General features: G+C 39.9%; 1 protein-coding gene across 2 annotated transcripts in view; it reads right to left on the reverse strand.

The window, feature by feature from the left end:
• The window catches only part of LOC124596582 (poly(A)-specific ribonuclease PARN-like), a 305,688-nt gene that overhangs the window by 236,096 nt on the left and 41,722 nt on the right, over positions 1 to 27,870 (reverse strand). For both annotated transcript variants that reach the window (XM_047135773.1, XM_047135772.1), the window contains exons 4-5: positions 13,118 to 13,274; positions 6,948 to 7,233 (exon numbers count right to left, since the gene is read on the reverse strand). In XM_047135773.1, coding sequence (XP_046991729.1) covers positions 6,948 to 7,233; positions 13,118 to 13,274 — 443 coding nt within the window. The remainder of the gene's footprint in view (positions 1 to 6,947; positions 7,234 to 13,117; positions 13,275 to 27,870) is intronic.

Below are 27,870 nucleotides of genomic sequence, written 5' to 3' on the forward strand. Positions count from 1 at the left end.
TGGAGCTGTGTAAAATAGTGAATCTTAGAATGAAGGAGGAAGATAAGGTTGCACATCTCATGAATGGTGTTGCTGAGGACATGTACCAAGCCCTACTTCTGAAGGTGCTTTCGACAGCAGAAGACTTCATGAAATGGTGCCAGTATATTGAGACAATGCATCTAACAAGGATTACATGCAAGAAGTTTGAATGGCTTCCAAAAGTCTTATCAATATCTGTGATGGAGGAAGCAACTGATTTCATAAGTGTTTTTCGTCAGATAGTGAGAGAGAAAGTTCAGACGGCACTTGGATTGCACGGTGAGCAAAAAGCTGAGATGCTTCAAGAGTTCATAAGGGAGAAAGTGGAATAGACATTGAACTCAATCTCTTGTCCATCAGACACTGAACTCAATCTCTTGTCCTTCAGACATTGAACTCAATCTCTTGTCCTTCCTTTCTCTTTAAAACGGTGAAAAAGTAGAGACGCAGATGGACTTATGTTCCTACAATGCCACATGAGGAACCTGTTTGGTCACCAAGGAAGACGGACGTCTGGAGGACCCAGGATAACCAACCAGTATGTCTCCATTGTGGATGACAGGGACATGTGGTGCGCTATTGTCGAGAAAGGCGGCGGGTATTTGATGATGCCCGTGCCAGAAGACAGCAGACCGATCTTAGCCGACGCCAACTCCACAACGACGAAGATGAACACGATGCAGGTGCAGGACAATGTAGGTCACCATCGCCGCACAAGCTAGCCGCTGGATAGGACACTTCCCAAGACGCCGTTCAAGGTCTCCATCACCGTTTAAAAGCTCCAGCTGGTCACCTAGCCGCCGCAACCTGGAAAACTAAAGGGTGTGACGTTCCCTGGAGGTGAGGCCACCAAGAGAAAAATCCTCCGCTGTCAAACACTATAAAAATGATAGGAAACTATGTCAATATCCTCATGGATGGTTGACCAGCCCAAGCTCTTGTGGACTCTGGAGCATCATATTCAGTCATTTCGGAGAAATACCACCGCCAGTTGCAAAAAAAAAATATTTGTTGACAACAAAACATCTCTGCTGAAGGTGGCTAATGGAAAATATGTAAAACCTACAGGAAGATGTGTCATTCATGTGGGTATCAGTGGCCATACACAGCCCTTAGAATTCATCATCTTACATGAGTGAAGTCATGACGTCATTCTCGGGTGGGACATTTTGAAAGCTTCTCAGGCAATTATAGATTGTGGTCGATCAAAGGTTATGCTAGACGAGATATGAGATACTGTGTGTGCAGACTGTGTACTGGATGAAGTGGTCATTTATGCAATCAGTGCTACGAAGACTGTTGCCGAGAACCACAGATTCTTCCACCAAGACGCATGTGCGTAGCAAACGCTGAGCTGTTAATTGAAGAACAGCTGAGCATCATAGAAATCTCCCATGCCAAGTCTGTGGGCAAAATTAGCACTATCACTACGAGACACGATCTTATAGCTCGACTCTCACCAGATATTACCAAGGAACAACAGAAGAAACTACTTCAAGAGTTCTCTGAATGCTTCAATCCACTGGTGAAGAGCAAATTAGACAAACTGACGGTGAAGCACCTGATTAGCACTGGAGACCATCAACCAATAAGCCAGAGAGCATACTGTGTGTCAGCAACGGAATGTTGAATAATTCGTGACGAGATAGAGAAAATGTCATAAATGCATCATTCAGCCATCGTAGAGCCCATGGTCGTCACCAGCAGTTCTCATCAGGAAAAAGGATGGCAGCTGGCGCTTTTTAGTTTATTACAGGAAGCTTAATAAGATAACTAAAAAGAACATTTACCCTCTTCCACGAATTGACAATACACCAGATTGTCTGAAGGGGGCTAGGTTTTTCTCAACCATGGACATGTACTCGGGATACTGGCAAATCTAAGTAGATGAGGCTGATCATGAGAAAATGCACCAGCAACCTTTGATCGGATGATGTATAATCTTCTAAGTCACCTGAAGTGGACGATGTGTCTTGTTATTTAGATGACATTGTAGTGTTCTCAGACACATTTGATGAACATGTAAAAAGATTGAGGGCCATTCTTAAGTGTCTCCGACAAGGTGGACTGAAACTTAATCCAAGAAAGTCTCTCTTTTGAGCAAAAGAAATTAAGATACTTGGACACCTTGTGTTAAACGAAGGTGTGTGGCCAGACCCAGAAAAGGCGAGATATATAATGGAATTTCCTATTCCAAAAAGTATTAGAGATGTGAAAAGCTTCCTTGGGTTTTGTTCTTATTACCGATGTTTTATGAAAGCCAAGCCACTCCAAGATTTGTTATCTGGGGTGGTGCTCAACAAAATTCTTTCGATGTGCTGCGAAAAGCTCTGACAACTAACCCTGTACTTGGTCTGTATGATGAGAGAGAGCACCTACAGAACAACAAACAGATAGGGATCGGTGGTGTTCTGGTGCAAATTTCGGATGGAAAACAGAAGGTTATAGCCTATGCTTCTAGGACAAAACAGGTTGTATACATGGACAAGAAAAAAAATTCCCGGGTTTCCCGGTTGAAAATACACTTTCTACCGGGTGAAAAGCACTTTTTCCGTGTTAAGTGACAGTATACTTTTCCTCGGCATTGTAAAACTTATCAATCCTTTGATGGTTTATGGTTTTCTACACTGACGTAGAATTTTCCAGCACTTTAGAAAATGAAACTCAGGAGGAGAAAAAACACATTTTGGAAAGATCTTTGATGTGCAGCAAAATGTACGCTGCATATTTTGGTGTTACGAAGGTATAAATCGAATTCCACCAAACACCGCATGTTACTTTCTGAAGCATTGAAATTGAGATTGCGACGTGCTTTTGTAAGCCAGTCACAGCTCATGTCACGTGATTTCGCCAGCTGATGACAGCGTAGGACATGTAATGTAATCAGCAAATAGCAGGATCACTCTTAAGTAGCTTGAACACACAAATAAGAAAAGTTAATGGTTTAAATTAATATACATATTGTTGCTACAAGAAAAGCAGAGCTTTCACATATAATATTGGTCTACAAGATTAATAAGCTGCAAGAGAAACTAAGCTTCGACATATAATGTTGATCTTTTTTGCAAGTGTTACACTTTAAGATACACAACACAAATATGCCAGTAAAATTTTTAATAAAGACGTAAATGTCTGATCTTCTGAGCTTGAAATTTTTCTAGATGGTTGTCCCCAAAGAGTGATTTAAGAAATTCGTCGTACATTCTCACATATAATTCATCTTGCATAAAAGGAAATTTACTTTGGAAGTAACACTTTTCAAACCACCATTCGCAATATTTTCCCGTCTCCTGTTAGAAATAGGCTCGCTTCAGCAGTTGCAGAGTGCCAGATAACAAGCATCACTGCGCTTGCGCAGCTACGATGACACAGGAAGCCCGTATGTTCATACGTGTAAAACATTAAAAGATCTTGCATTAAAACGAATCTTGTGTAAACAGCTGTCACGTCATGCTCATCGGAGGCAATTTGTTGTTACGAAGCATTGTATAGTCTTCCTAAAGCCTATGACACACTTTGACGCTTGGTGTGAGCACTGTGTTTTGTTGTTGTATATGGCGCATTTCCTTTCTGACTTACGTTTTATTTTCGTTTTTTTTCTCTCATTCCTGTTTTGTTACTGCAGTATTATTCTGCAGAAGTGGGATACAGTAGTATTCTTTGTTAGAGTATTTCACTGAAAACTAAAACAATGAAAAATTCCCAGAATTGTAAAAAATTCCCAGCTTTCTCCCGGATGAAAAAATTTTTGAGTTTTTACCAGATCTCCCGGGTCATATACACCTTGACTTACAAAAGCAGAGAGAAACTACTTAACTACAGAAAGAGTATGTCTTGCTGTGATCTGAGCCATGTGCAAATTTTGACAGTATCTCTATGAAAGGCCATTCACAGTTGTTACAGACAATCATTCACTTTGTTGGTTGACAGGTCTTAAGGATCCAACGGGACGACTCACCAGGTGGGCACTACATCACCAAGAGTATGACGTTAAAATAGTGGACAAAAGTGGAAGTAAACACCAAGATGCCAAATATCTCAATAAACCCTGTGCAAGACCATCAAGACTTTGATGAATATAGTGACTGTCCCACTGCACTCCAGGATGTCTCTCTGCTGAGCAGGAGGAGAACATCAAGATATCTCAAGTTATGCTTGCCTTAAATCAGTCAGAGGATGTGAAAGGACAATTTAAGGTAGTTAATGGATTACTTTGCAAGAAAAACTTTGATCCGTTTGGAAAGAGGTGGCTACCAGTGATTCCTAAACACATGCACTTAGATGTTCTACAGAAATTCCATAACACACCTGAGGCTGGACATTTAGGATTTATTACGACATATGATGGAATCCGCAAGAGATTTTTCTGGCCAGGTTTATTTAGGAGTGTCCATCACTATGTGTCACACTGTCGAGAGTGCCAGAGGAGAAAGGCAGTTCCTCAGAAACCACCTGGCTGACTCGTACCAATTCCACCAGCTGAAACACCTTTCCAGCATGTCGGGATTGACCTCCTCAGATGATTTCCAACATCTGCTAGTGGCAATAGATGGATTGTTGTTTGCACTGATCATCTGACACGCTATGCCATTACAAAAGCCGTGAAAACAACCAAAGCATCCGAGGCAGCCAAATTCATCATGGAAGACATTGTATTAAAACACGGTTCCCCAAGGTCTTTAATTACGGACTTAGGGAAAAATTTCAATCGAATGTTGTGACAGAGATAAACCATCATGCAACATTACTCATCACATGACGACTGCGTACTATCCGCAAACAAACGGGTTTACTGAATGCATTAATAAGACCTTGGCCGACATGCTATCAATGTTTCTCAATGTTGAGCAGAGCAACTGGGACGAGGTGCTACCTTTCGTGACGTTTGCCTACAACACCGCCGACCAAAATGTCACAGGATTTACTTCATTTTTCCTGGTGCATGGGCGTGAGGAGACTACGATGGTGGACACTGTGTTTCCGTTACATCCTGATGACGTAGACGATGACTACATCAGCCAGGTGTTAACCAGAGCTGAGGAAGTTCGAGCTCGGCAGTTACCTCGACTCTGCACGCTGCAGACTCAAGAAAACTATCACCGAAAGTATGACGCGAGCCACTGTCCTGTTGTCTACCAGGCTGGTGACCTCGTCTGGACCTTCACTCCTGTTCAGAAGGTTGGTCTCTCAGAGAAGCTCCTCAGACGCAACTTTGGACCTTATAAGGTTGTCAACAGTTGTCTGATGTTACTAATGAAGTTAAAGACTTCAATCCCGACACAAGACGATGAAAGATCAGAGATACGGTCCACATCCTTCAAATGAAGCCCTATAAGGATCCTGCAACCCAGGGTAAATTCGAAGCTTCAACGACAGGAAACTAGCGGAAAGGTGACGAAAAGTGTAGTGACAAAAGAAGTTCTAAGAAGATCACCGCCAGGGTGAGAATCAGTCATCAGGAGATGGAGTGTGCAGGACCGATGACTCGTTCCCAGACTAGGGCGATGTAACACTGAGACACTGTTCTTTTAAGGAGGGAGCAACGTCGCAGAAGAAGCTGAGTAGCACCATGGTGTAGTGGTTATGATACTAAACTGTTGCATGGAGGCTCTTGAATTCAAAACTCACCTGGACTCTCAATTTTAATTTCTATATTCAGTTCGAGTACATTCTAGAAGTGTCCACAAATGTCAAGAATCATTGTAGTGGGATGTTCTGTAGCTGTATACATACTGTACATGTTCTGGCCAGAGGCTGTTCATTCAGCCCTCTTGTACATGCAAGTGCTAAATAAACCTTCGTTGAGTGAAGTGTTTGTCATTAATCTAATTACACCTTCTTCTACATGACAATATTATTGTTTTTCGTGTTCTACTATGTGTGGCATCACCAACCCTGTCTTCGAGGGTAGCAAATGTGGTGGGTGGCACATGCACCGTGTACAGTATGGAGACCTACATGGGATAACAATTTGCAAATTCAGCAACAGCTTTCAGCAGCAGCAGCAGGGTTCTCCTCGAAATGGTGGACAGATAGATCACCGATATTTCGAGTAATGCTGATTTTAGGATCTGGCAACAAACCCAAAGAGACTGTTCACAAAAGTTTTCCTGGATAAATTGCTGGACTAGCACTCCATGGAGAAAGGATACTGTGGAGACATGGCTTAGACATAGCCTGAGTGGAAGTAAATGTGTAATGACAGCTTGTGAGTCATAATTCGGTAGCTAAATCGGTACAGTACTTGTCTGTGTCAGGCAAAGGTTCCAGGTTCGATTCTGCATCCAGCACGCAGTTTTCATCTGCCAGGAAGTTTCTAGTTGCAGTTTATTTACATATTTGATAGTGGTATATTCAGTTATTTCCTAAATGATATCAAAATGCTACGCACACTAACTGACTATACCAAACATTATATTAATCAACATCAAGTGATCTGTCCTTCAACCACCCTAAGAAAACACCACTTCTTAAAAGAAACAAACTCAGAATATTTATTTGTGTAGTGTTTGTCCATTGGGTGTCTTGTAGCTGGTGCAAAGTTACCAATTCCATTAGATGAATGATAAAAGTACTTTCTTCCCATTCTTTTGCCCTGACATACCTAACAACATTATTTAAGAACAAAGAGTTTATAATTTTTCTTTAAATTTGGAATTCAAAAATGATAGGATATCAAAAAAATTGTATCTTTACAATTTTAAAAATAAATAAATAAGAAAGGAATGCAATTTTTTCCGAAGTTATAACCTCAATGCTTCCAAACACGTCTCTTAAATAAAACAGTATTTGCTGTAACTAATCATTTAGGAGGAAATAAATTTAACAAACAAATAACTCTAGTGAGTTAATAAGTAATACACCATGTATAAATTAATATTTCATCATATGGACAGCAGCTGTTTACTTATGGAATGTTGACGCACCGACTGAGAAAGCATGCGGATAACATGACTAAATCCAACGGCAGAATCAAGATCTTGAATTTCTGCTAGTTGTAAATCTTTTAGTCTTTGCTGCTCTTCTTCATTTGTCCCGAGTCTTGAAGCAACCAGTATTCTGTCACCACCAGCAGCTTTGCGTGTCTCCAGTCGCACTCCACGGAAGCGCTCTGAGACTTCCTGGTACATCAACTTTCGTACAAAACCATTACAGCCCTCTAGGGTAAGCTCCTCTTTCCCCTCCTCAGATAGGAAATTTTTTATACGGGTGCTACAACAATCAATACAAATATCTTCAACACACACATTTCATAAATTCATAAAACTTTTTCTTACATCACTAGTCACAATGAAACAACTCAACAGAAACTGAAACAAATACACTAACAATCAATATTTTTTCCGATACTGTGTGTGTGTGTGTGTGTGTGTGTGTGTGTGTGTGTGTGTGTGTGTGCGTGCGTGTGTGCTGAAGAGTCAATTAGGCTAAAAGATGAATGAAAATCATAATATTTAGGCAATTACTACAAATTGGGATGCAGTGCCTGTCCATCTGAAAGTATGTACAATCACAATCACATTCACCTCCTAACTGGATGGGAAGAGTCTGGTATGGGGAGAGTCAGGTATGGGGAGAGTCAGGTATGGGGAGAGTCAGGTATGGGGAGAGTCAGGTATGGGGAGAGTCAGGTATGGGAAGAGTCAGGTATGGGGAGAGTCAGGTATGGGGAGAGTCAGGTATGGGGAGAGTCAGGTATGGGGAGAGTCAGGTATGGGAAGAGTCAGGTATGGGAAGAGTCTGGTATGGGAAGAGTCTGGTATGGGAAGAGTCTGGTTGGATTTTCAACATAAAAGCTACAGGTCATTTAATTCAAAGGATTTAGTACCTTTTCTTACAATAGAAAATATCAGTTGAGTAGTCACTGAAAGTTAAATGGTTTTATTTTTACATGGAAAAATGGAAATGAGCATTTGGTGTCATTGGCTGGGAGGCCCTTTGCAGGGCAGGTCCGGCCGCCTTGGTGCAGATCTTATTACATCTGATGCCACACTGGGTGACCTGCGTGCCGGATGGGGATGAAATGATGAAGAAGACAACACAACAGCCGGGAATCGAACCCGGGCCCGTAGGACGGCAATCAGTCACACTGACCACTCAACTATCGGGGCAGACTATTTTTACATAAAGTGATAGAAGAAAACAATTGTCCCAATGATGTCAACCTATTCTGCTTACAACTGGAAAATCAGTACACAAATTTTGATGGGGGTTTCAGCATATGCAGCAACACTACTGAGAAAAGGCTTTAAGCAGCCAGCATTTTTCATAGAACTGGACAAATAGTAATTAAGAGGTAGATTTTTGAAACTTCATTCCACACTGTGTCTTTTGCAAATCATCCTTCTATAAGGGAAAATAAATCTTCTGTTTTACCACATACAAACATTTACAAAATGATGGTATTATTTTTGAATAGGATGGAAATCGTGCCTCGTTTGCTGGATGATCTATTTCTCAAACATCCACAAAAGAAGGTCTATAGTCAAAATCATTTAAGTTCTTCCCTGATTCCAACAAATCATGTATTTTATTTTTATGTTCCTTTCTCATACTGCTATACATTGCAGTCCTTTGATTAACACTCTCAACATTACATAAGATTTCTTTCAGTGTTCCTCTTTAGTATGAGGACTGACTATGTTATGACTGACTAACACTCTCAACTATGAAAATATCTTTTCATTGCATTATGGCCATTTTATTGTGATGTGGAAGTTTTGTCTTTCAGCTCACTTAACTAATTAACACTCTTACTGGGTACCAAAACTACAATGCAAGACAGGAAACAGTTTCATATCATGCCTGTACAAGTAACTGAAGCATTCTCCCACAGAAATGCTTTTCCACCCTTCCAAGATCACTTCTCACTTAAGACAGATAGACTGTACCAAGCAACACATGCTGTCAAGACCAAGTAGAATGTTGTCTATAATACAACAGAATTTTAATTCATGTACATAATAAATTTCATTTTTCAGAAGAAGAATAGCTATCACCTCACAAGGTGAACTGGTTATCCGGTCACAGCGGTAGCACCATCACGTGTAGCCTGATAAGCAGGGCAAGGAAGTAGCAGCAGCATACACTCTGGTAGTCTTACAGGAGGAGCACTGTCACACACCACACATCTTTACTCACCTCTGAATCAAGTGCCCACTTAGAACAAGAAGAGAAACAAAATGTACCATACATCTTGCCTTAGCTGCTCAGTTTCCATAAAACTGCCTCGCCCAGTGATGTTGACGTTTTCCCCAGTGGCCTCTGTTCATTTGTCATTTGCTGTTTCAGTGTGGACACTATGTTCAAATCCTTGAAGAGTGATTTTGTTATATTTTTCAGTTTTCTTGGCATCAAAGTGTCTCTCCTTCAGCAGTCTTCACACTTTTTTGGCATGATACATAGCCTTTCAAGTCTTCTAACATCACAACACACAAAGCTAATAACACAACAGCAAAAGCAAACTGACTACGTAGTCCCAGTTCAATTTCCAGCAACCACTTCAATTTTTTTCTGAGAGAGAGGTCTGGAAGGAGGTCCACTCTGCCTATTGAGACCGAATGAAAGCTAGCTGAACATGAAAGCACCTACTAAAGCACAGGTCACAGAAGCAGCATCGCATCGAAAGACTAGCATAAGGCAAGGTGACACATGATGTTTATTAAATAACAGCAAAATCATCAACCATTATTTTCCTGGTTTAGAGAGCAAGATGCTCGAGATATTGTGACTATGGCTCTTCTTATTTTCAAGATTCCGGACTAGTTTCATAGGTCTAGAAGTTATGGTGGCAGTAGAGAGGGAACCATTTTCTGACAAAATTTTGTCAGTAAAATGAAGTGGAGAAACTGCTTTTAATTAATTAGAAAAGCTTGGTCTTCATTGTGGACAAAGTTCAAAACCATTGTACAATATGCATTACATGAGTATGTGCCAAGCAAGATGATAAGAGATGGAAAAGAGCCACCGTGGTACAACAACCTAGTTAGAAAACCGCTGCACAAGCTAAGGGAACTTCACAGCAAAACTGCCTTGCAGACAAACAAAATTTACGCGAAGCGAAATGTAGTGTGAGGAGGGCTATGCGAGAGGCGTTCAATGAATTCGAAAGTAAAGTTCTATGCACTGACTTGGCAGAAAATCCTAAGAAATTTTGGTCTTATGTCAAAGCGGTAGGTGGATCAAAACAAAATATCCAGGCACTCTGTGACCAAAATGGTACTGAAACGGAGGATGACAGACTAAAGGCCGAAATAGTAAATGTCTTTTTCCAAAGCTGATCCACAGAGGAAGACTGCACTGTATTTCCTTCTCTAGACTGTCGCACATATGACGAAATGGTAGACATCGAAATAGATCAATTAAAATCGCTCAAAAGAGGAAAGGCCTCTGGACCTGATGGGATACCAGTTTGATTTTAAACAGAGTACGCGAAGGAACTTGCCACTCTTCTTGCAGCGATGTACCATAGGTCGCTAGAAGATCGTAGCGTTCCAAAGGATTGGAAAAGGGCACAGGTCATCCCCGTTTTCAAGAAGGGACGTCGAACAGATGTGCAGAACTATAGACCTATATCTGTAACGTCGATCAGTTGTAGAATTTTGGAACGCGTATTATGTTAGAGTATAATGACTTTTCTGGAAACTAGAAATCTACTCTGTAGGAATTAGCATGGGTTTCAAAAATGACAATTGTGTGAAACCCAGCTCGTACTATTCGTCCACGAGACTCAGAGGGCCATAGACACGGGTTCCCAGGTAGATGCCGTGCTTCTTGACTTCCGCAAGGTGTTTGATACAGTTCCCCACAGTTGTTTATTGAACAAAGTAAGAGCATATGGACTATCAGACCAATTGTGTGATTGGATTGAACAGTTCCTAGATAACAGAACGCAGAATGTCATTCTCAATGGAGAGAAGTCTTCCGAAGTAAGATTGATTTCAGGTGTGCTGCAGGGGAGTGTTTTAGGACTGTTGCTATTCACAATATACATAAATGACCTTGTGGATGACATCGGAAGTTCACTGAGGCTTTTTGCGGATGATGCTGTAGTATATCAAGAGGTTGTAACAATGGAAAATTGTACTGAAATGCAGGAGGATCTGCAAAGAATTGACACATGGTGCAGGGAATGGCAACTGAATCTCAATGTAGACAAGTGTAATGTGCTGTGAATGCAAAGAAAGAAATATCCTTTATCATTTAGCTACAATATAGCAGGTCAGCAACTGGACGCAGTTAATTCCATAAATTATCTGGGAGTAGGCATTAGGAGTGATTTAAAATGGAATGACCATATAAAGTTTATCTTCGGTAAAGCAGATGCCAGACAGATTCATTGGAAGAATCCTAAAGAAATGCAATCCGAAAACAAAGGAAGTAGGTTACAGTACACTTGTTCGCCCACTGCTTGAATACTGCTCACCGGTGTGGGATCCGTACCAGATAGGGTTGATAGAAGAGATAGAGAAGATCCAATGGAGAGCCGCGCGCCTCATTACAGGATCATTTAGTAATCGCAAAAGCTTTACAGAGATGATAGATAAACTCCAGTGGAAGACTCACCGAGGAGTGAAGCAGTGTATTGCTCCCTCCTACGTATATCTTACTAAGAGACCATGAGGACAAAAACACAGAGATTATGGACCACACAGAGGCATACCGACAATCTTTCTTTCCACGAACAATACAAGACTGGAATAGAATGGAAAAGCAATAGACGTACTCAAAGTACCCTCCGCCACACACCGTCAGGTGGCTTGCGGAGTATGGATGTAGATGTCTCTATGTAGTACCATCCCCCCACCCCACCCAGCCACTTTTACATGTTAGTTCATGAGGAGTCACAGAGGGGAAGTGACCACAAAACAAAAATCTGTATTCATAACAATGAAACACTGCCTGGCACTATTGTTTCAAAATACTTGCTGAACATTGTCACTTTACAACAATTATTCACAGTGAAGTACGTATGAAACACAAATAAACCACTGGTCACTTTAACTTTTTTTGCTTTATTTCTTGTACAATATCTAATTACTAAACTCTTTTTATAAGTATGTTCTCTTGTTCACTTATAATGACTCATTCATTCAGATATGGTTTAGAGTGACATTACAGAGATGGAGCAGTTTCTCTGCTTGCCTGGAAGTCTAGTTCAAGAAGTTTTTGCAAAGACAGCTTTCTTTGGATTATCAATATCGCAGAAACTCACGTTTTACTTGTTCTGTTTTGGGACATGTACTCAAATCCTGCTCCATTCAGTATAATACTCCTTTCTGAATAGTTTTCACACCATTCATTTACTTAAATTTTGCTTGCAAACATTTACTTTTATCTTCTGTGGCGGTCTTTTGGTACTATCACACCTTTCTCGTCTTCACTGCCAGTAAAACAATGGTGCCAACAGCAAGTTGTCACGGCTTTCTGCACAGGTATTTTCCACAATCACTTTCATGATCACTTTTCATGCTCATGCTGCAAGATAACAGCACATGCTACTTTGAATTGCAACGTGACTGTTTCTAGTCATGTGGCCAAGTTAGTTCCCATTATGGTCAGATTATCACTTCACCTTGCTGAGTAATGCATGAACATAATACGTGATTCATTTTAACATTTGTGGTACAAGACTCAATGATTTTTAGTACAATAAAAGTATGTGGATGTAAATTGAAACAAGGCAATAATATTTTAAGAAGAAGATGGCAAAATTCTAGTCTGCAGCTGCACTACTGCTGCCTGGACAGAGAGCTGGAAACACGGCAGTGGTTGATGAGGAGGTAAATATAATGGTGTCATTTTGAGACTAACTGCAGTAAGATCAGGACAAAAGTTGAAACTTTTAAGTTTAACTGTAGCCATGATGGATTCTTCCTTAGTGAGCCCAATGGCTCAAAGAAGTCTACTGCTGAAATCTATAACTATAATCCAAATTAATAATATAATTTACTGAACAGGAAAACGTCATTTCTCCGAAATTGGATTGAGTATTCACGACAGTTTCTCCACTTATTGATGTCACACCATAATTCTGTTTGTATAGTACTACTCTGTATATTCTATTTTCAGCTAAATAAAAATTAATTTAACTAACCACATATCTTCTATGAATTCCGCTTTATCTGCAGGTACTGGAATTACATCATTTGCATCACCATTGCTGCAATTCTTTGCCGAACTACTAGCTTTGTGTTTTTCCTCTAATTTCTCCCTCAGTCTTTTCTCTTCATCCTGTCTGAGGTATGGAATACCTGTAAAATAATGAAACTATGTTTTATATTGCCTAACTAGTATTCAGATCATTCACAGTGTACACGTGTTATTACAACAGCAGAAAATGTCCAGCACGCTTCAACTGATGTCAGGAAATCTGAGAATGTGCGAAGCGTTAGGAAGAAGAAATTGCCATTGCTACATAGTGGCCACGGATGAGGTGTAAGGCCTCAGTTACAGGAAAGTTTAGAGGCTGCGTACCAGTGTTCAAACCAAATGTGGAGCCAAGTCAAGTGATGGAGGGCTTAGGGATGTTACATCAGAATTTTTCATAAGAGGACCCTGTACTAATAGTGGGCGGGGCACGAAACAGTTTGGACAGGGATAGGCGGTGACCCGAACAAGATAGCTTCCCTGACTAGTGGCACCAACATACACTTCACTGAGCTGTTGCAGAGTCACAATCAGCCACACCTTAATGAACCTATGAGGTGAATTAATTTCAGATCAATAAAGGCCCCGATGGAGTCACCTTTACCCATTTTGCTCTGGTGCCTGTTGGGAGTATCATGCAGCATAGCCTGCACCTAAACAGGATTTGGAAGGGGTCATTCTATGTGAAATCATCCAGAAATTTTAGGAAATGACACCCTTCATCACACAAATACTCGAAATTTTGGGTAGTGTAAATTTACCTAGATATATTCACATTTCCAAAATGTAAATGTTTCAGGTCAATTACTTTTTCACTTATGATAAAAAGAAGTTGTATAGATTCAGGAATTTAGGCTTTCATAGACAAGTTCCTTTATAATTTAAAAATGCAGTAGTTCCTACAGTGGAACCCTGAATTTTTTTTAAGTTAAAGAGGAAGGTTTATATTTTTATAGTTGTGCTTCTAGTAGTGAATAACCATCATCTACATCTCAGAAAAAATAGTAAATAATTTATTTTAAAGAAAATCCAAGCATGGACATTATAATTTATTCAATGTAGTGCCCCTCATAGATACCTCTGAAAAATTTACAATATTATTATAAATATTCCATTATCTCACACAAAAAGAATCAGTTTGTAGAAATAATAGGAAGTGTGAAAAAAACATTACTGTAAAAGAAATACTGAAGTTGCTAATTCATGACTACCATGTCACCACTAAACTGCTGAAGTTGGCTACAATGGATTTCCCTAGGAACAAATCATATCTGAGAACACTGTTTTATTGCCACTACATGTACTGCATCATCCAGTTCCTTTGTTTTGAGTCATGTGTTCACTGAGCATGTCTACTGAGTTGTACCAAGAGTCAATTATTGGTAAAAAATTCAACTGTTGCAATTTTTAACTATTCATTCCAAAACAAAAGTAAGTCCCCTAATGTTACAATAATAATGTAAAATACTTCTGCAATGAGGCAATGGGATAGAATGATTTTTCATTATTTAATTACTTTTTAGGTTACACCAATAATCTTTTGAATTATTTACGACAAATATTGGAAAGTGCAAGTAGGCAGTGTTTTCTTGGACAGTATCTGCAAGATATATGTGATAACGTCCTGATTTGTGTGAATGAAGTGACCAGTGAATAATGAGAATTTTTGTTTTGGTGAAAGCAACAGTCATTCATACTGTGACGTAAAAAGAAAGAAGATGAGACTTACCAAACATAAGTGCTGGCAGGTCGATAGACACACAAACATACACACAAAATTCAAGCTTTTGCAACAAACAGTTGCTTAGTCAGGAAAGGGGGAAGGAGAGGGAAAGACGAAAGGATGTGGGTTTTAAGGGAGAGGGTAAGGAGTCATTCCAATCCCGGGAGCGGAAAGACTTACCTTAGGGGGAAAAAAGGACAGGTATACACTCGCACACACACACATATCCATCCGCATATACACAGACACAAGCAGACATTTGTAAAGGCAAAGAGTTTGGGCAGAGATGTCAGTCGAGGCGGAAGTACAGAGGCAGAGATGTTGTTGAAAGACAGGTGAGGTATGAGCGGCGGCAAATTGAAATTAGAAATTAGCGGAGATTGAGGCCTGGCGGATAGCGAGAAGAGAGGATATGCTGAAGGGCAAGTTCCCATCTCCGGCGTTCTGACAGGTTGGTGTTAGTGGGAAGTATCCAGATAACCCGGACGGTGTAACACTGTGCCAAGATGTGCTGGCCGTGCACCAAGGCATGTTTAGCCACAGGGTGATCCTCATTATCAACAAACACTGTCTGCCTGTGTCCATTCATGCGAATGGACAATTTGTTGCTGGTGATTCCCACATAGAAGGCTTCACAGTGTAGGCAGGTCAGTTGGTAAATCATGTGGGTGCTTTCACACGTGGCTCTGCCTTTGATCATGTACACCTTCCGGGTTACAGGACTGGAGTAGGTGGTGGTGGGAGGGTGCATGGGACAGGTTTTACACCGGGGGCGGTTACAAGGGTAGCAGCCAGAGGGTAGGGAAGGTGGTTTGGGGATTTCATAGGGATGAACTAAGAGGTTACGAAGGTTAGGTGGACGGCGGAAAGACACTCTAGGTGGAGTGGGGAGAATTTCATGAAGAATGGATCTCATTTCAGGGCAGGATTTGAGGAAGTTGTATCCCTGCTGGAGAGCCACATTCAGAATCTGATCCAGTCCCGCAAAGTATCCTGTCACAAGTGGGGCACTCTTGGGGTTCTTCTGTGGGAGGTTCCGGGTTTGAGGAGATGAGGAAGTGGCTCTGGTTATTTGCTTCTGTACCAGGTCGGGAGGGTAGTTACGGGATGCGAAAGCTCTTTTTCAGGTTGTTGGTGTAAAGGTTCAAGGATTCCGGACTGGAGCAGATTCGTTTGCCACGAAGACCTAGGCTGTAGGGAAGGGACCGTTAGATGTGGAATGGGTGGCAGCTGTCATAATGGAGGTACTGTTGCTTGTTGGTGGGTTTGATGTGGACAGATGTGTGAAGCTGGCCATTGGGCAGGTGGAGGTCAACGTCAAGGAAAGTGGCATGGGATTTAGAGTAGGACCAGGTGAATCTGATGGAACCAAAGGAGTTGAGGTTGGAGAGGAAATTCTGGAGTTCTTCTTCACCGTGAGTCCAGATCATGAAAATGTCATCAATAAATCTGTACCAAACTTTGGGTTGGCAGGCCTGGGTAACCAAGAAGGCTTCCTCTTAGCGACCCATGAATAGGTTGGCGTACGAGGGGGCCATCCTGGTACCCATGGCTGTTCCCTTTAATTGTTGGCCACTTCCTCATCTCCTCAAACCCGGAACCTCCCACAGAAGAACCCCAAGAGTGCCCCACCTTCTGTTTTTGCCGGTAGTTTCACTTTGTATTCACCTTCTCCTTTTTACCGTAATCCACTATACAACTTTATCCCGCCGATATATACTCAATAATACGTAACCCACTTCCATACCATAACCAGAATTTTTATTTATTTATTTATTTATTTATTTTTTTTCGCTTTCAGCACTACCGCTGCTATAAAATCCACCGTTTCTAGTTCACATACAGTTCCTTTCAGCTATTAAACAACCTTTTCGGCTAGTTTTAATAACTTTTGCTTTATTTCATTTCCGTTTTTCTCACATCACCGATCATTTTTAGCCACTTCCCACAGGTTTTAACGTCATTATTTGTCCATCAGACAATTGTTAGCCTCATTTCCATAATCTGCCACCACCAAACCACTCCTTCTAATACATCCTCACGTAGTTTTTTCGAAATTTTCCCGAATTTCTCCACCCTTTAACGCGTTTTGGCGGCAACACAACCACCTTCTTTCCATCAGTCCCTATACCAGTTCCAAACTGAACAATCCATTGCCCTCACCCACCTAATCCTTCACCTACACATCCACTCAGCCAATCAACACACCCGTCAACTCCTATCCTTAATAAAAGTCCTTAATAAATGTCGCTAAGAGGAAGCCTTCTTGGTTACCCAGGCCTGCCAACCCAAAGTTTGGTACAGATTTATTGATGACATTTTCATGATCTGGACTCACGGTGAAGAAGAACTCCAGAATTTCCTCTCCAACCTCAACTCCTTTGGTTCCATCAGATTCACCTGGTCCTACTCTAAATCCCATGCCACTTTCCTTGACGTTGACCTCCACCTGCCCAATGGCCAGCTTCACACATCTGTCCACATCAAACCCACCAACAAGCAACAGTACCTCCATTATGACAGCTGCCACCCATTCCACATCTAACGGTCCCTTCCCTACAGCCTAGGTCTTCGTGGCAAACGAATCTGCTCCAGTCCGGAATCCTTGAACCTTTACACCAACAACCTGAAAAAGAGCTTTCGCATCTCGTAACTACCCTCCCGACATGGTACAGAAGCAAATAACCAGAGCCACTTCCTCATCTCCTCAAACCCGGAACCTCCCACAGAAGAACCCCAAGAGTGCCCCACTTGTGACAGGATACTTTGCGGGACTGGATCAGATTCTGAATGTGGCTCTCCAGCAGGGATACAACTTCCTCAAATCCTGCCCTGAAATGAGATCCATTCTTCATGAAATTCTCCCCACTCCACCTAGAGTGTCTTTCCGCCGTCCACCTAACCTTCGTAACCTCTTAGTTCATCCCTATGAAATCCCCAAACCACCTTCCCTACCCTCTGGCTGCTACCCTTGTAACCGCCCCCGGTGTAAAACCTGTCCCATGCACCCTCCCACCACCACCTACTCCAGTCCTGTAACCCGGAAGGTGTACATGATCAAAGGCAGAGCCACGTGTGAAAGCACCCACATGATTTACCAACTGACCTGCCTACACTGTGAAGCCTTCTATGTGGGAATCACCAGCAACAAATTGTCCATTCGCATGAATGGACACAGGCAGACAGTGTTTGTTGATAATGAGGATCACCCTGTGGCTAAACATGCCTTGGTGCACGGCCAGCACATCTTGGCACAGTGTTACACCGTCCGGGTTATCTGGATACTTCCCACTAACACCAACCTGTCAGAACGCCGGAGATGGGAACTTGCCCTTCAGCATATCCTCTCTTCTCGCTATCCGCCAGGCCTCAATCTCCGCTAATTTCTAATTTCAATTTGCCGCCGCTCATACCTCACCTGTCTTTCAACAACATCTCTGCCTCTGTACTTCCGCCTCGACTGACATCTCTGCCCAAACTCTTTGCCTTTACAAATGTCTGCTTGTGTCTGTGTATATGCGGATGGATATGTGTGTGTGTGCGAGTGTATACCTGTCCTTTTTTCCCCCTAAGGTAAGTCTTTCCGCTCCCGGGATTGGAATGACTCCTTACCCTCTCCCTTAAAACCCACATCCTTTCGTCTTTCCCTCTCCTTCCCCCTTTCCTGACTAAGCAACTGTTTGTTGCAAAAGCTTGAATTTTGTGTGTATGTTTGTGTGTCTATCGACCTGCCAGCGCTTTTGTTTGGTAAGTCTCATCATCTTTCTTTTTAGATATATTTTTCCCACGTGGAATGTTTCCCTCTATTATATTCATACTGTGACTTAAGTGTTTTATATGTGTGTGTGTGTGTGTGTGTGTGTGTGTTAAACACAAAGACAGGTACCTGTGCAGATTCTCTCTACATAAGAAAATTTGCTGTGATGCCTTCAAGTGCCATAAACGATCTGTTTCATCTGGATTGCGTGAAATTAGTTTAGAAAAGGCAAAGACCTTCAAAATGAGAAGCCTTATCATTATTCCTGGGGAGAAAATGTGCCCAACCTGTATCAAACTTATTAACGAAAAATAAGCAAGTGACAACTCATCACCAGACTATATAAATGTCAGAAATGTGGAGGTGCAGACTCCTGAAAAATCTATGCTAATACTAGCTTAACTAGCTTAGGAGTATCTCCTGCAAAGCTGCATTCAGTTGCTCGGCATAGTCGGTATGCAGCGGCCAAACGAAAATTGGAATCAGCAGCTGGGGCTCTGAGAACTAAAGTTTCAAACTGAGCTGGCTGCTGATGCAAGCACTATCCCTGACAGTGATTTAATAGAACTGGAAGAAAAGGCAAAACATCATGATGAACTCATGGACAAAATCAAACAGAAATTTGAATATGCAAATAATTGTCAAAAAATTCAGTTACTTACTCTTGTGCTGCCAACTTGGTCTCGACAGAAAGTCAGTTCCAAATTTCAGGTTTCTGAATATTTGGTACGAAAAGCAAGAGCTCTTTTAATAGAGAAGTGTGTTTTTATCAATGGCTGAGCAGAAAGAGGAATGATGTTGCCGCATCATACAGTGCAAAAAGTTGAAGAGTTTTTATTTGGATGACGAAAACACAATAATAATGCCTGGGAAGAAAGACAATGTGAGCACCAGCAAAAATACCTATGAACAAAAGCACCTTGTTTTCAGTAATTTAACTGAACTGTATTCTCTCTATAAAAAAAAGTACCCTGACGACGAAATAGGATTCTCAAAATTTGCTTCTCTTCAATCAAAACTGTGTATTCTTGCAGGTACATCAGGAACACATACCATATGTGTGTGTATTTGCCACCAAAATGTTAAATTGATTCTAATTTCCACTTCTAGTAAAGAAACATACCAAGATCTAATTAAAATAATAACGTGATATAAATAACTGTGCCTGTATGCTTCGTCTCTGTGAAAAATGCCCCACCGGTTCATTGCTTCAAACCCACTTACAAACTGAAATAGAAGACTATGATCCTGATGAGATGGTTCAGTACAGTCAATGGGTATCAACTGAAAGAATAACTAAGCGTTCACATCACTTCTCTATCAGAATTCTGTGACATGCTAATTAAGAAGATTCAAAAACTTACTCCACACTCTTATTTCTCAATCACAATCTGATTATCTGAAAATGAAGAAGGAAACATTTGACGAAGGATCAGTGTTAATTTTAATGGATTTCAGTGAAAATCTCAATTTTGTTGTTCAAGATGAAGTACAGGGGTACCACTGAAACAATGGCAGCTGCACTCTTCATACTGTCCATATATATTACAAAAAGGACAAACAGTTGCTTGCAAAAAGTATTTGTATTGTTTCTGATGGTCTAGAACATGATGTTGCCTTGGTGTACCAGACTCAGAAGACTGAATCGAATTTTTTAGTGTGAATTTCCTGAAATTCATCTTGTGTATGTTGAATATTTCAAATTTCAGAAATATCTGCTACCATGAACAAGACTTCAACATGAAGTGCAGCTGGTCCTTTTTTGCTACCAGCTGTGCCAAATCTCCCTGTGATGGTATTGGTGGCACTGTTAAAGGACTTGTCACAAAAACAAGTTTGCGAAGAGTTTATAAAGATCAAATAATTACAGCTTCACAGATATTTGATTTCTGTCGTGAGAATCTGCAAGGCATTTCAATTCTCTTTGTTTCAAAAGATGAAATGGTACACGTCCGACATTATCTTTCTCAGAACTTCACAAGTGCAAAAACAATTCCTGGAACACGATCTGTGCATCATACTGTACCAATATCACCAACCAAAAATGGAGCAAAAAGGCTGAGCTCTGATATGGATTTTAGTATCATGCACAATTTCTCAGACGCATTTCCGCCACTAGTGGCAGAATGCACTGTGCATCCCAACTGCTATGTTGCATGTGGATATGACTCTTCTTGGTATTTGAGAATTGTTGAGAAGGTGAATTGTGAAGGAGGAGATGTTACAGTAAGGCTCATGCATCCTCATGGACCACCGCTGTCCTTCTACTAGCCTGACAATGATGTTTGTGATGTTTCTTTCTCTCATATTCTGTATGAAGTTGATTGATACCACGACAGCAACAGGCCGTACTTATTCTCTGAGCAAAAAAATTGGTGGAAAAAAAAGTGGTTCTCATACAAAAAAATATTATCTAAGCATCAAAGTGCCTTGTCACATGTGTAGTTCTGAATCAACCTGAATGCAGATTGCAGCACCAGCATTTTGAGCAGTATTGACAATATTAGCTTTTGACAAAATGCTTAAATATTATAAACAAAACGCTATGTATTTTTATACTAAGTTCATAATAGAGGGAAACATTCCACGTGGGAAAAAATACAGGGTGATTCAAAAAGAATACCACAACTTTAAAAATGTGTATTTAATGAAAGAAACATAATATAACCTTCTGTTATACATCATTACAAAGAGTATTTAAAAAGGTTTTTTTTTTTCACTCAAAAACAAGTTCAGAGATGTTCAATATGGCCCCCTCCAGACACACGAGCAATATCAACCCGATACTCCAACTCGTTCCACACTCTCTGTAGCATATCAGGCGTAACAGTTTGGATAGCTGCTGTTATTTCTCGTTTCAAATCATCAATGGTGGCTGGGAGAGGTGGCCGAAACACCATATCCTTAACATACCCCCATAAGAAAAAATCGCAGGGGGTAAGATCAGGGCTTCTTGGAGGCCAGTGATGAAGTGCTTTGTCACGGGCTGCCTGGCGGCCGATCCAACGCCTCGGGTAGTTGACGTTCAGGTAGTTACGGACAGATAAGTGTCAATGTGGTGGCGCTCCATCCTGCTGAAATATGAATTGTTGTGCTTCTTGTTCGAGCTGAGGGAACAGCCAATTCTCTAACATCTCCAGATACTGTAGTCCAGTTACAGTAGCACCTTCGAAGAAAAAGGGACCAAAAACTTTATTGGCTGAAATGGCACAGAAAACGTTCACCTTAGGCGAGTCACGTTCATACTGAGTTGTTTCACGCGGATTCTCAGTGCCCCATATACAGACATTGTGACGGTTGACTTTCCCGTTAGTGTGGAAAGTTGCTTCATCACTAAACACAATCTTTGAAACGAAAGATTCATCTGTTTCCATTTGAGCAAGGATAAAATCACAGAAATCGATTCTTTTAATCTTATCAGCTGCAGATAGTGCTTGAACCAATTTCATACGATAAGGTTTCATAACTAACCTTTTTCGTAGGACTCTCCATACAGCTGATTGTGGAATTTGCAGCTCTCTGCTAGCTCTGCGAGTCGAATTTCCTGGGCTGCGAACAAATGCTTGCTGGATGCGTGCTACATTTTCATCACTCGTTCTCGGCCGTCCAGAACTTTTCCCTTTGCACAAACACCCATTCTCTATAAACTGTTTATACCAACGTTTAATACACCACCTATCAGGAGGTTTAACACCATACTTCGTTCGAAATGCACGCTGAACAACTGTCGTCGATTCACTTCTGCCGTACTCAACAACACAAAAAGCTTTCTGTTGAGTGGTCGCCATCTTAGCATCAACTGACGCTGACGCCTAGTCAACAGCGCCTCAAGCGAACAAATGTACAACTAAATGAAACTTTATAGCTCCCTTAATTCGCCGACAGATAGTGCTTAGCTCTGCCTTTTGTCGTTGCAGAGTTTTAAATTCCTAAAGTTGTGGTATTCTTTTTGAATCACCCTGTATATCTAAAAACAACGATGATGTGACTTACCAAACGAAAGTGCTGGCACGTCGATAGACACACAAACAAACACAAACATACACACAAAATTCTAGCTTTCGCAACCAACGGTTGCCTCGTCAGGAAAGAGGGAAGGAGAGGGAAAGACGAAAGGATTTGGGTTTTAAGGGAGAGGGTAAGGAGTCATTCCAATCCCGGGAGCGGAAAGACTTACCTTAGGGGGAAAAAAGGACGGGTATACACTCGCGCACACACACACACATCCATCCACACATATACAGCCACAAGCAGACATATACAGAGGCAAAGAGAATTTTGTGTGTATGTTTGTGTTTGTTTGTGTGTCTATTGATGTGCCAGCGCTTTCGTTTGGTAAGTCACATCATCTTTGTTTTTAGATATATTTATACTAAGTTCATATGTCATGTAATGTACAAGATGCCCTATATTTTACAATGTGTACTTTTGTTTCATATTTTGCAATTTTTGTTCAATCTAGATATTGTTGTGTGTACTTATGTTTTTTTCCCCAGTGCCATTCATTTCTCAAAACTGATTTTGTGTGTGATGAAACTTTATTATTTGTAGATCACTTTAATTTTTTCAATGTTTTCCAGAGGGGGCAATAGCCCAAAATATTTTTTTCTAATTTAACAATAAAATTAATTTATAAAAATTTAATTGGACAATTTCAACATGTCTGGAAGGACATTCAGGGAAAAAACTGTCAGCATACCGCTTTTTGTTTAAAAACTGAAGCCAATTTTCAAATTTTTGCAGTTTGTTTTGAAGTAACACACAGCAACAAACTTTCAGCAATTGCTACCAACATAATGTATATAAAGCAATAAAATTTGGCAAAAGTTCATGATATTAGGTACAAAAACAGTACACAAAATCTCAGTTCACAACTAGATAATGGGTGTCACGGCCTGGATACTTGACATGGAATGACCCGAAGGGAAGACTGGTACAACTGACTCATGAAAGTATAGGTGGTCTTGGACCACACATAGTCAAAAAATATTTGTCACGAGTAGGTGAAGTAGATCTTCTTTTATGATAAATGCACACAACTGATTCCCCTGGCTAAAGAGTATCTCCGGCAGTTTAAAAAAGTCTGAAATAATCACTCAAAAATAATTCTAACACGTCCAATGACAAATATACATGTCAGAAAGAAAACAAACCGTTGGAAAAAACATGTCGCATTTCATAGACTTTACAAACCTTTATCAAAACACACAAACAATAGAAAATAAAATACCACTATCTGAAGCTGAGCTCTGATCTTTGAACTGCACACTAGTTGCATTGCTGGTAACTGGTGTAGAGATGCTGATATAGAACTAATATCACTGTATGAAAGTACAGACTCCTACTTCCCCAGGCAGATGATCATGCATTTATATTAGAAAAAGGCAAACACTAAGAAATATCAGTTACTGAATTAACAAGACTTGATAACATCAAGAAATTTGTCATTTTGTGTCTGTATCAATCTCGCAGTGGTACTGTGGACACTTTCTTCAATAAAGTGAAGTTCTAGCCAAAATCGCAAGTACAAATGTGAACCTAATTTTGTGTGGCGACATAAATTAAACTGGAATCCATATGATCCCGTTGTGTGCAGCAACTGTTGAATACAGGCAATGAAAAAAAGAACAGCAATCAATCACAAGATTCGTTGTTTTATTACAACAGATGTAAATTTCAACTATTACACAGGCATCTTCAGTGTATATAGCAACATCTCACATTAGTCCAAAGTATCACATAATAAAACAATATTGCTTAATGTAGGGCGTACAGGAATTTAACATGGACAATGTTCATGTTAGACTCTCGTATGCTCTACGCCAATTAGTATTGTTCACCACATGACACTTCGGACTAATTTTGTTATATGCACGGACGATAACCATGTGATAGTTAAAATATGTCTCACAATTTATTGCTTTTCTTTTCACCACTGTCTACAAACAGAAATAATAAAATGAAACTAGTAGCACCCTCATAAATATCCTTCAGGGTTTTGCATGTCCTTAAGTCTTTAGGCTTAGATAAAGTACCAATGTGTGTGCTGAAACGATGCAGAGAGAGTATACAATCTCCTTTACCAAACATAATAAACGAACCCTTCACATCATGAAAATTTCCAGAATAATTAAAACAATCAAGAGTCGTACTTCTGCTAAAGAAAGGCAATTTAGAAGGCATAGAAAATTACCACTGTATTTCCCTGCTGTCATCCTTCTACTAATAATAACAACAATAACATAATAATGACAGACATATTAAGGAGTTCCTTGGACAAATACGACCTTTTCAGTGAATCACAGTTTGCATTCAAAAGTGATGGAAGTGCAGAATCAACCATAGTAGAATTCACAAAAGTGGAACTCGATACTCTTGACAAAGTATAACATCCACTATATACATATATTTTTTATTACGAGTGGAATATGAATGTGTGGAAAATTATGCCACTCAATAATATTCAATCAATTATGTAATTATTTCTTAAAACGATGATAATTATGTAAAACAGAGACAATATTTGTCTCACATTCTTTGTTAATCTATGTCATTCTTTTCCTTTCTTTTGCACCCTTTTGTCGTCTTCTTCTAACATACATCGCTGACGCAAAACGCGAATCGATTTGAGGTCTGTTGAATGAAAAAATTTAATATAAAATTATTGTACTTTGATGTTCATTTGCTGGTAAAAACAAATAGAGCCAAATGCGTTAAAACTATTTATGATTAATTATTGGAAAATCTCTTCCTTTTTTAATTATAATTTTGCATTAATATTTTATCATAGCTGCAAGAAGCGCAGCTATTGTTAGTTGCGATTATACAGCAACTTCGTCTGTACTTCTGGGCGAAATATCAAGGGTTTGTGAACTAATTTGCAAAACAGTATTAATATTTTTTTTGGTGGAATCAATTTAAATGATTAATTATTTATTGAGCAAAGGAAAATCTTAATTAAAAAAGAAATCCTCTATCTTTTGTTGGCCGCCATCTTAACTTTTATCTCAGCGGCAAATTTAAATTACTTGAAACTGCAAACAATATTCCGATGTGTAAGAAATAAATGTACACTGGTGGTATTGAACTCTATTTATAAAAGAAAAAATTAATCAAATCAGACTGCATTTTCTAAGAACAGTGCTGATGGTATTTATTGTTGAACAAGATTTCATTGCTGATGTATGAGGCCAAAATTAAACTACGCACGAATCACTGAGAAAAATATTTCTGGTAGCATACGTCAGTGTTGTGTGCGGGTGGTATTCTGTGGTTCCTTTTCATGATCAATTTGCCAAGAATAATTAAATCCATCGAAGACAAAAATTATAAAAGCTCTGATGTACGATCTGTAATTTTAGTGATATGAAAACAACTTACAGTCAACATTATTACACTACGTCAGGTGGAATTCTTGTGCAATTTGAGCAAAATAATTATCTGGGAGAAGTTGTAGTATGAATTATGCATTATACATGTGTATAATATTGTCAGTACCATTTACAAAATCAAATCAATGCAACTGCTAAATAACAGAGTGGATTCAAACCGCAGAATACCATAGAGTATCATATCGTCCATATTCATTGCATTTGTCCATGTTGATGATACGCACAAGTGCCACAAATGGTATGTGTCACAGGCAAACTTTTTAGATATTTCTACGGCTTTTGATACTGTTGACCATAAGATTATTCTAAATAAGCCAGGAACATTAAGAATAAAAGGTGTAGCTAGTAACTGGTTCCAATCATACCTGGCAGATAGGGTATGAAGAGTAGAGATAACACATACCTCAAATATCTAGTACAACAAAAACACTTAGCAGAATCAAAACACATTAATACAGTGAAATCTCTATTTTTTAAGATTTTATATGGTCTAGACTCTAAAAACGCAAAATTGAGGAAAATGCAGAATAGAAGAAAATGTTAAAACCCCCAAAATGTGAGCCAAAACACACACAATTGACATAATATATGATTAAAAATCACAATCCCCTACAATACTTCGTATAAAGCGAAGGAAATTAAATGTACAATACAATGTTTGTGCAACAATTTGTGGTAATGAATTTCATTAGTTCTTAAAAAATCACAGATTAGCAGAAAGTAAGGAACTCATCAAAAATTAAAACTGGTGTCTGGGTACAAGGTAATCGAGCTGTTTTTTTGACATGCCACGACCACAAATTATACGTTAAAAACAAGCATTTTTGAGAGATCATCCTTTGTGCTCCCCAGAAAAAATAAAAAATTGATGAACATGTAAAATTAAATCATAAACATGACAGCACCTAAGAGGTTAAACCATAAGCATAAATGTGGGCATGTGCTTAATGACATACTTAGTCACAATCGCTGTTATCGTTTAATGTGTTTCTTATGAGCCACACTTTGTATGCTCACCACTGTTAAAGTATTATTTTAAGCTTGATAAAAGAAACAGATGAGAAAAAGAGAGATTGCTTCCCCAACTGATGTTACAAGCTTATTAGAAGTTGGCTCAGTGAATTTCTGAACACTGTGTAAAATGAAATTTGAAAGAAAGCTCAAGTGCCACAGGTGCTTCATTGCCCTTTATCATTGCTGCCAATCTTTATGATGTAAAGTGTGTGGTGTGTGTGGTGCAAAGTATACACGTGAGTAGTCTATGCAGTTGCTGCAACTGTATCATGTAAGATTTTAACAAAAGGCTTTAAAGCATGCTACTGCAAAACCCCTGTTCTATTTCCATGTGACACCTCTGTCATGGCACATCATCTGCATGAAAAGTATATTTTCAGCATTTCACAAAATGCTTTACCCTGTATGGACTTCTGTTGCTGAAAGGCCACTCGCCCTCTCCACACATCCAGTAGGCAAACTCATTTTACATGTGTTAGTGTAGTGTGGTGTGGTGGCTGCACTGGCTATTGGGTGACTTAACAAGTTACCAGCCAATAAGAGTTCAATAGCAGGAAATGTGCAATGTTTCCTTGATTATGACCAAGTATATTCTTTGAGACTCAGGTGTTTGATACTGTTGCTGAATACAGTACATGGAAATACACACAAAAAGATGAGGCTGAGTTATCAGTGGCACAAGAAAAGGTCATGGTTGGGCCACTTCGTCATGTATTGGCTTGGCCCGGAGCACTTCGCGTCGACTGCCTTATTTTTCCATTACAATTGCAACTGAGCAGTAGTCGTATCATAATTGCACGGTGAAGCATTGGCAA

This window comes from Schistocerca americana, chromosome 2, assembly GCF_021461395.2.
Source record: "Schistocerca americana isolate TAMUIC-IGC-003095 chromosome 2, iqSchAmer2.1, whole genome shotgun sequence".
NCBI lineage: Eukaryota > Metazoa > Arthropoda > Insecta > Orthoptera > Acrididae > Schistocerca > Schistocerca americana.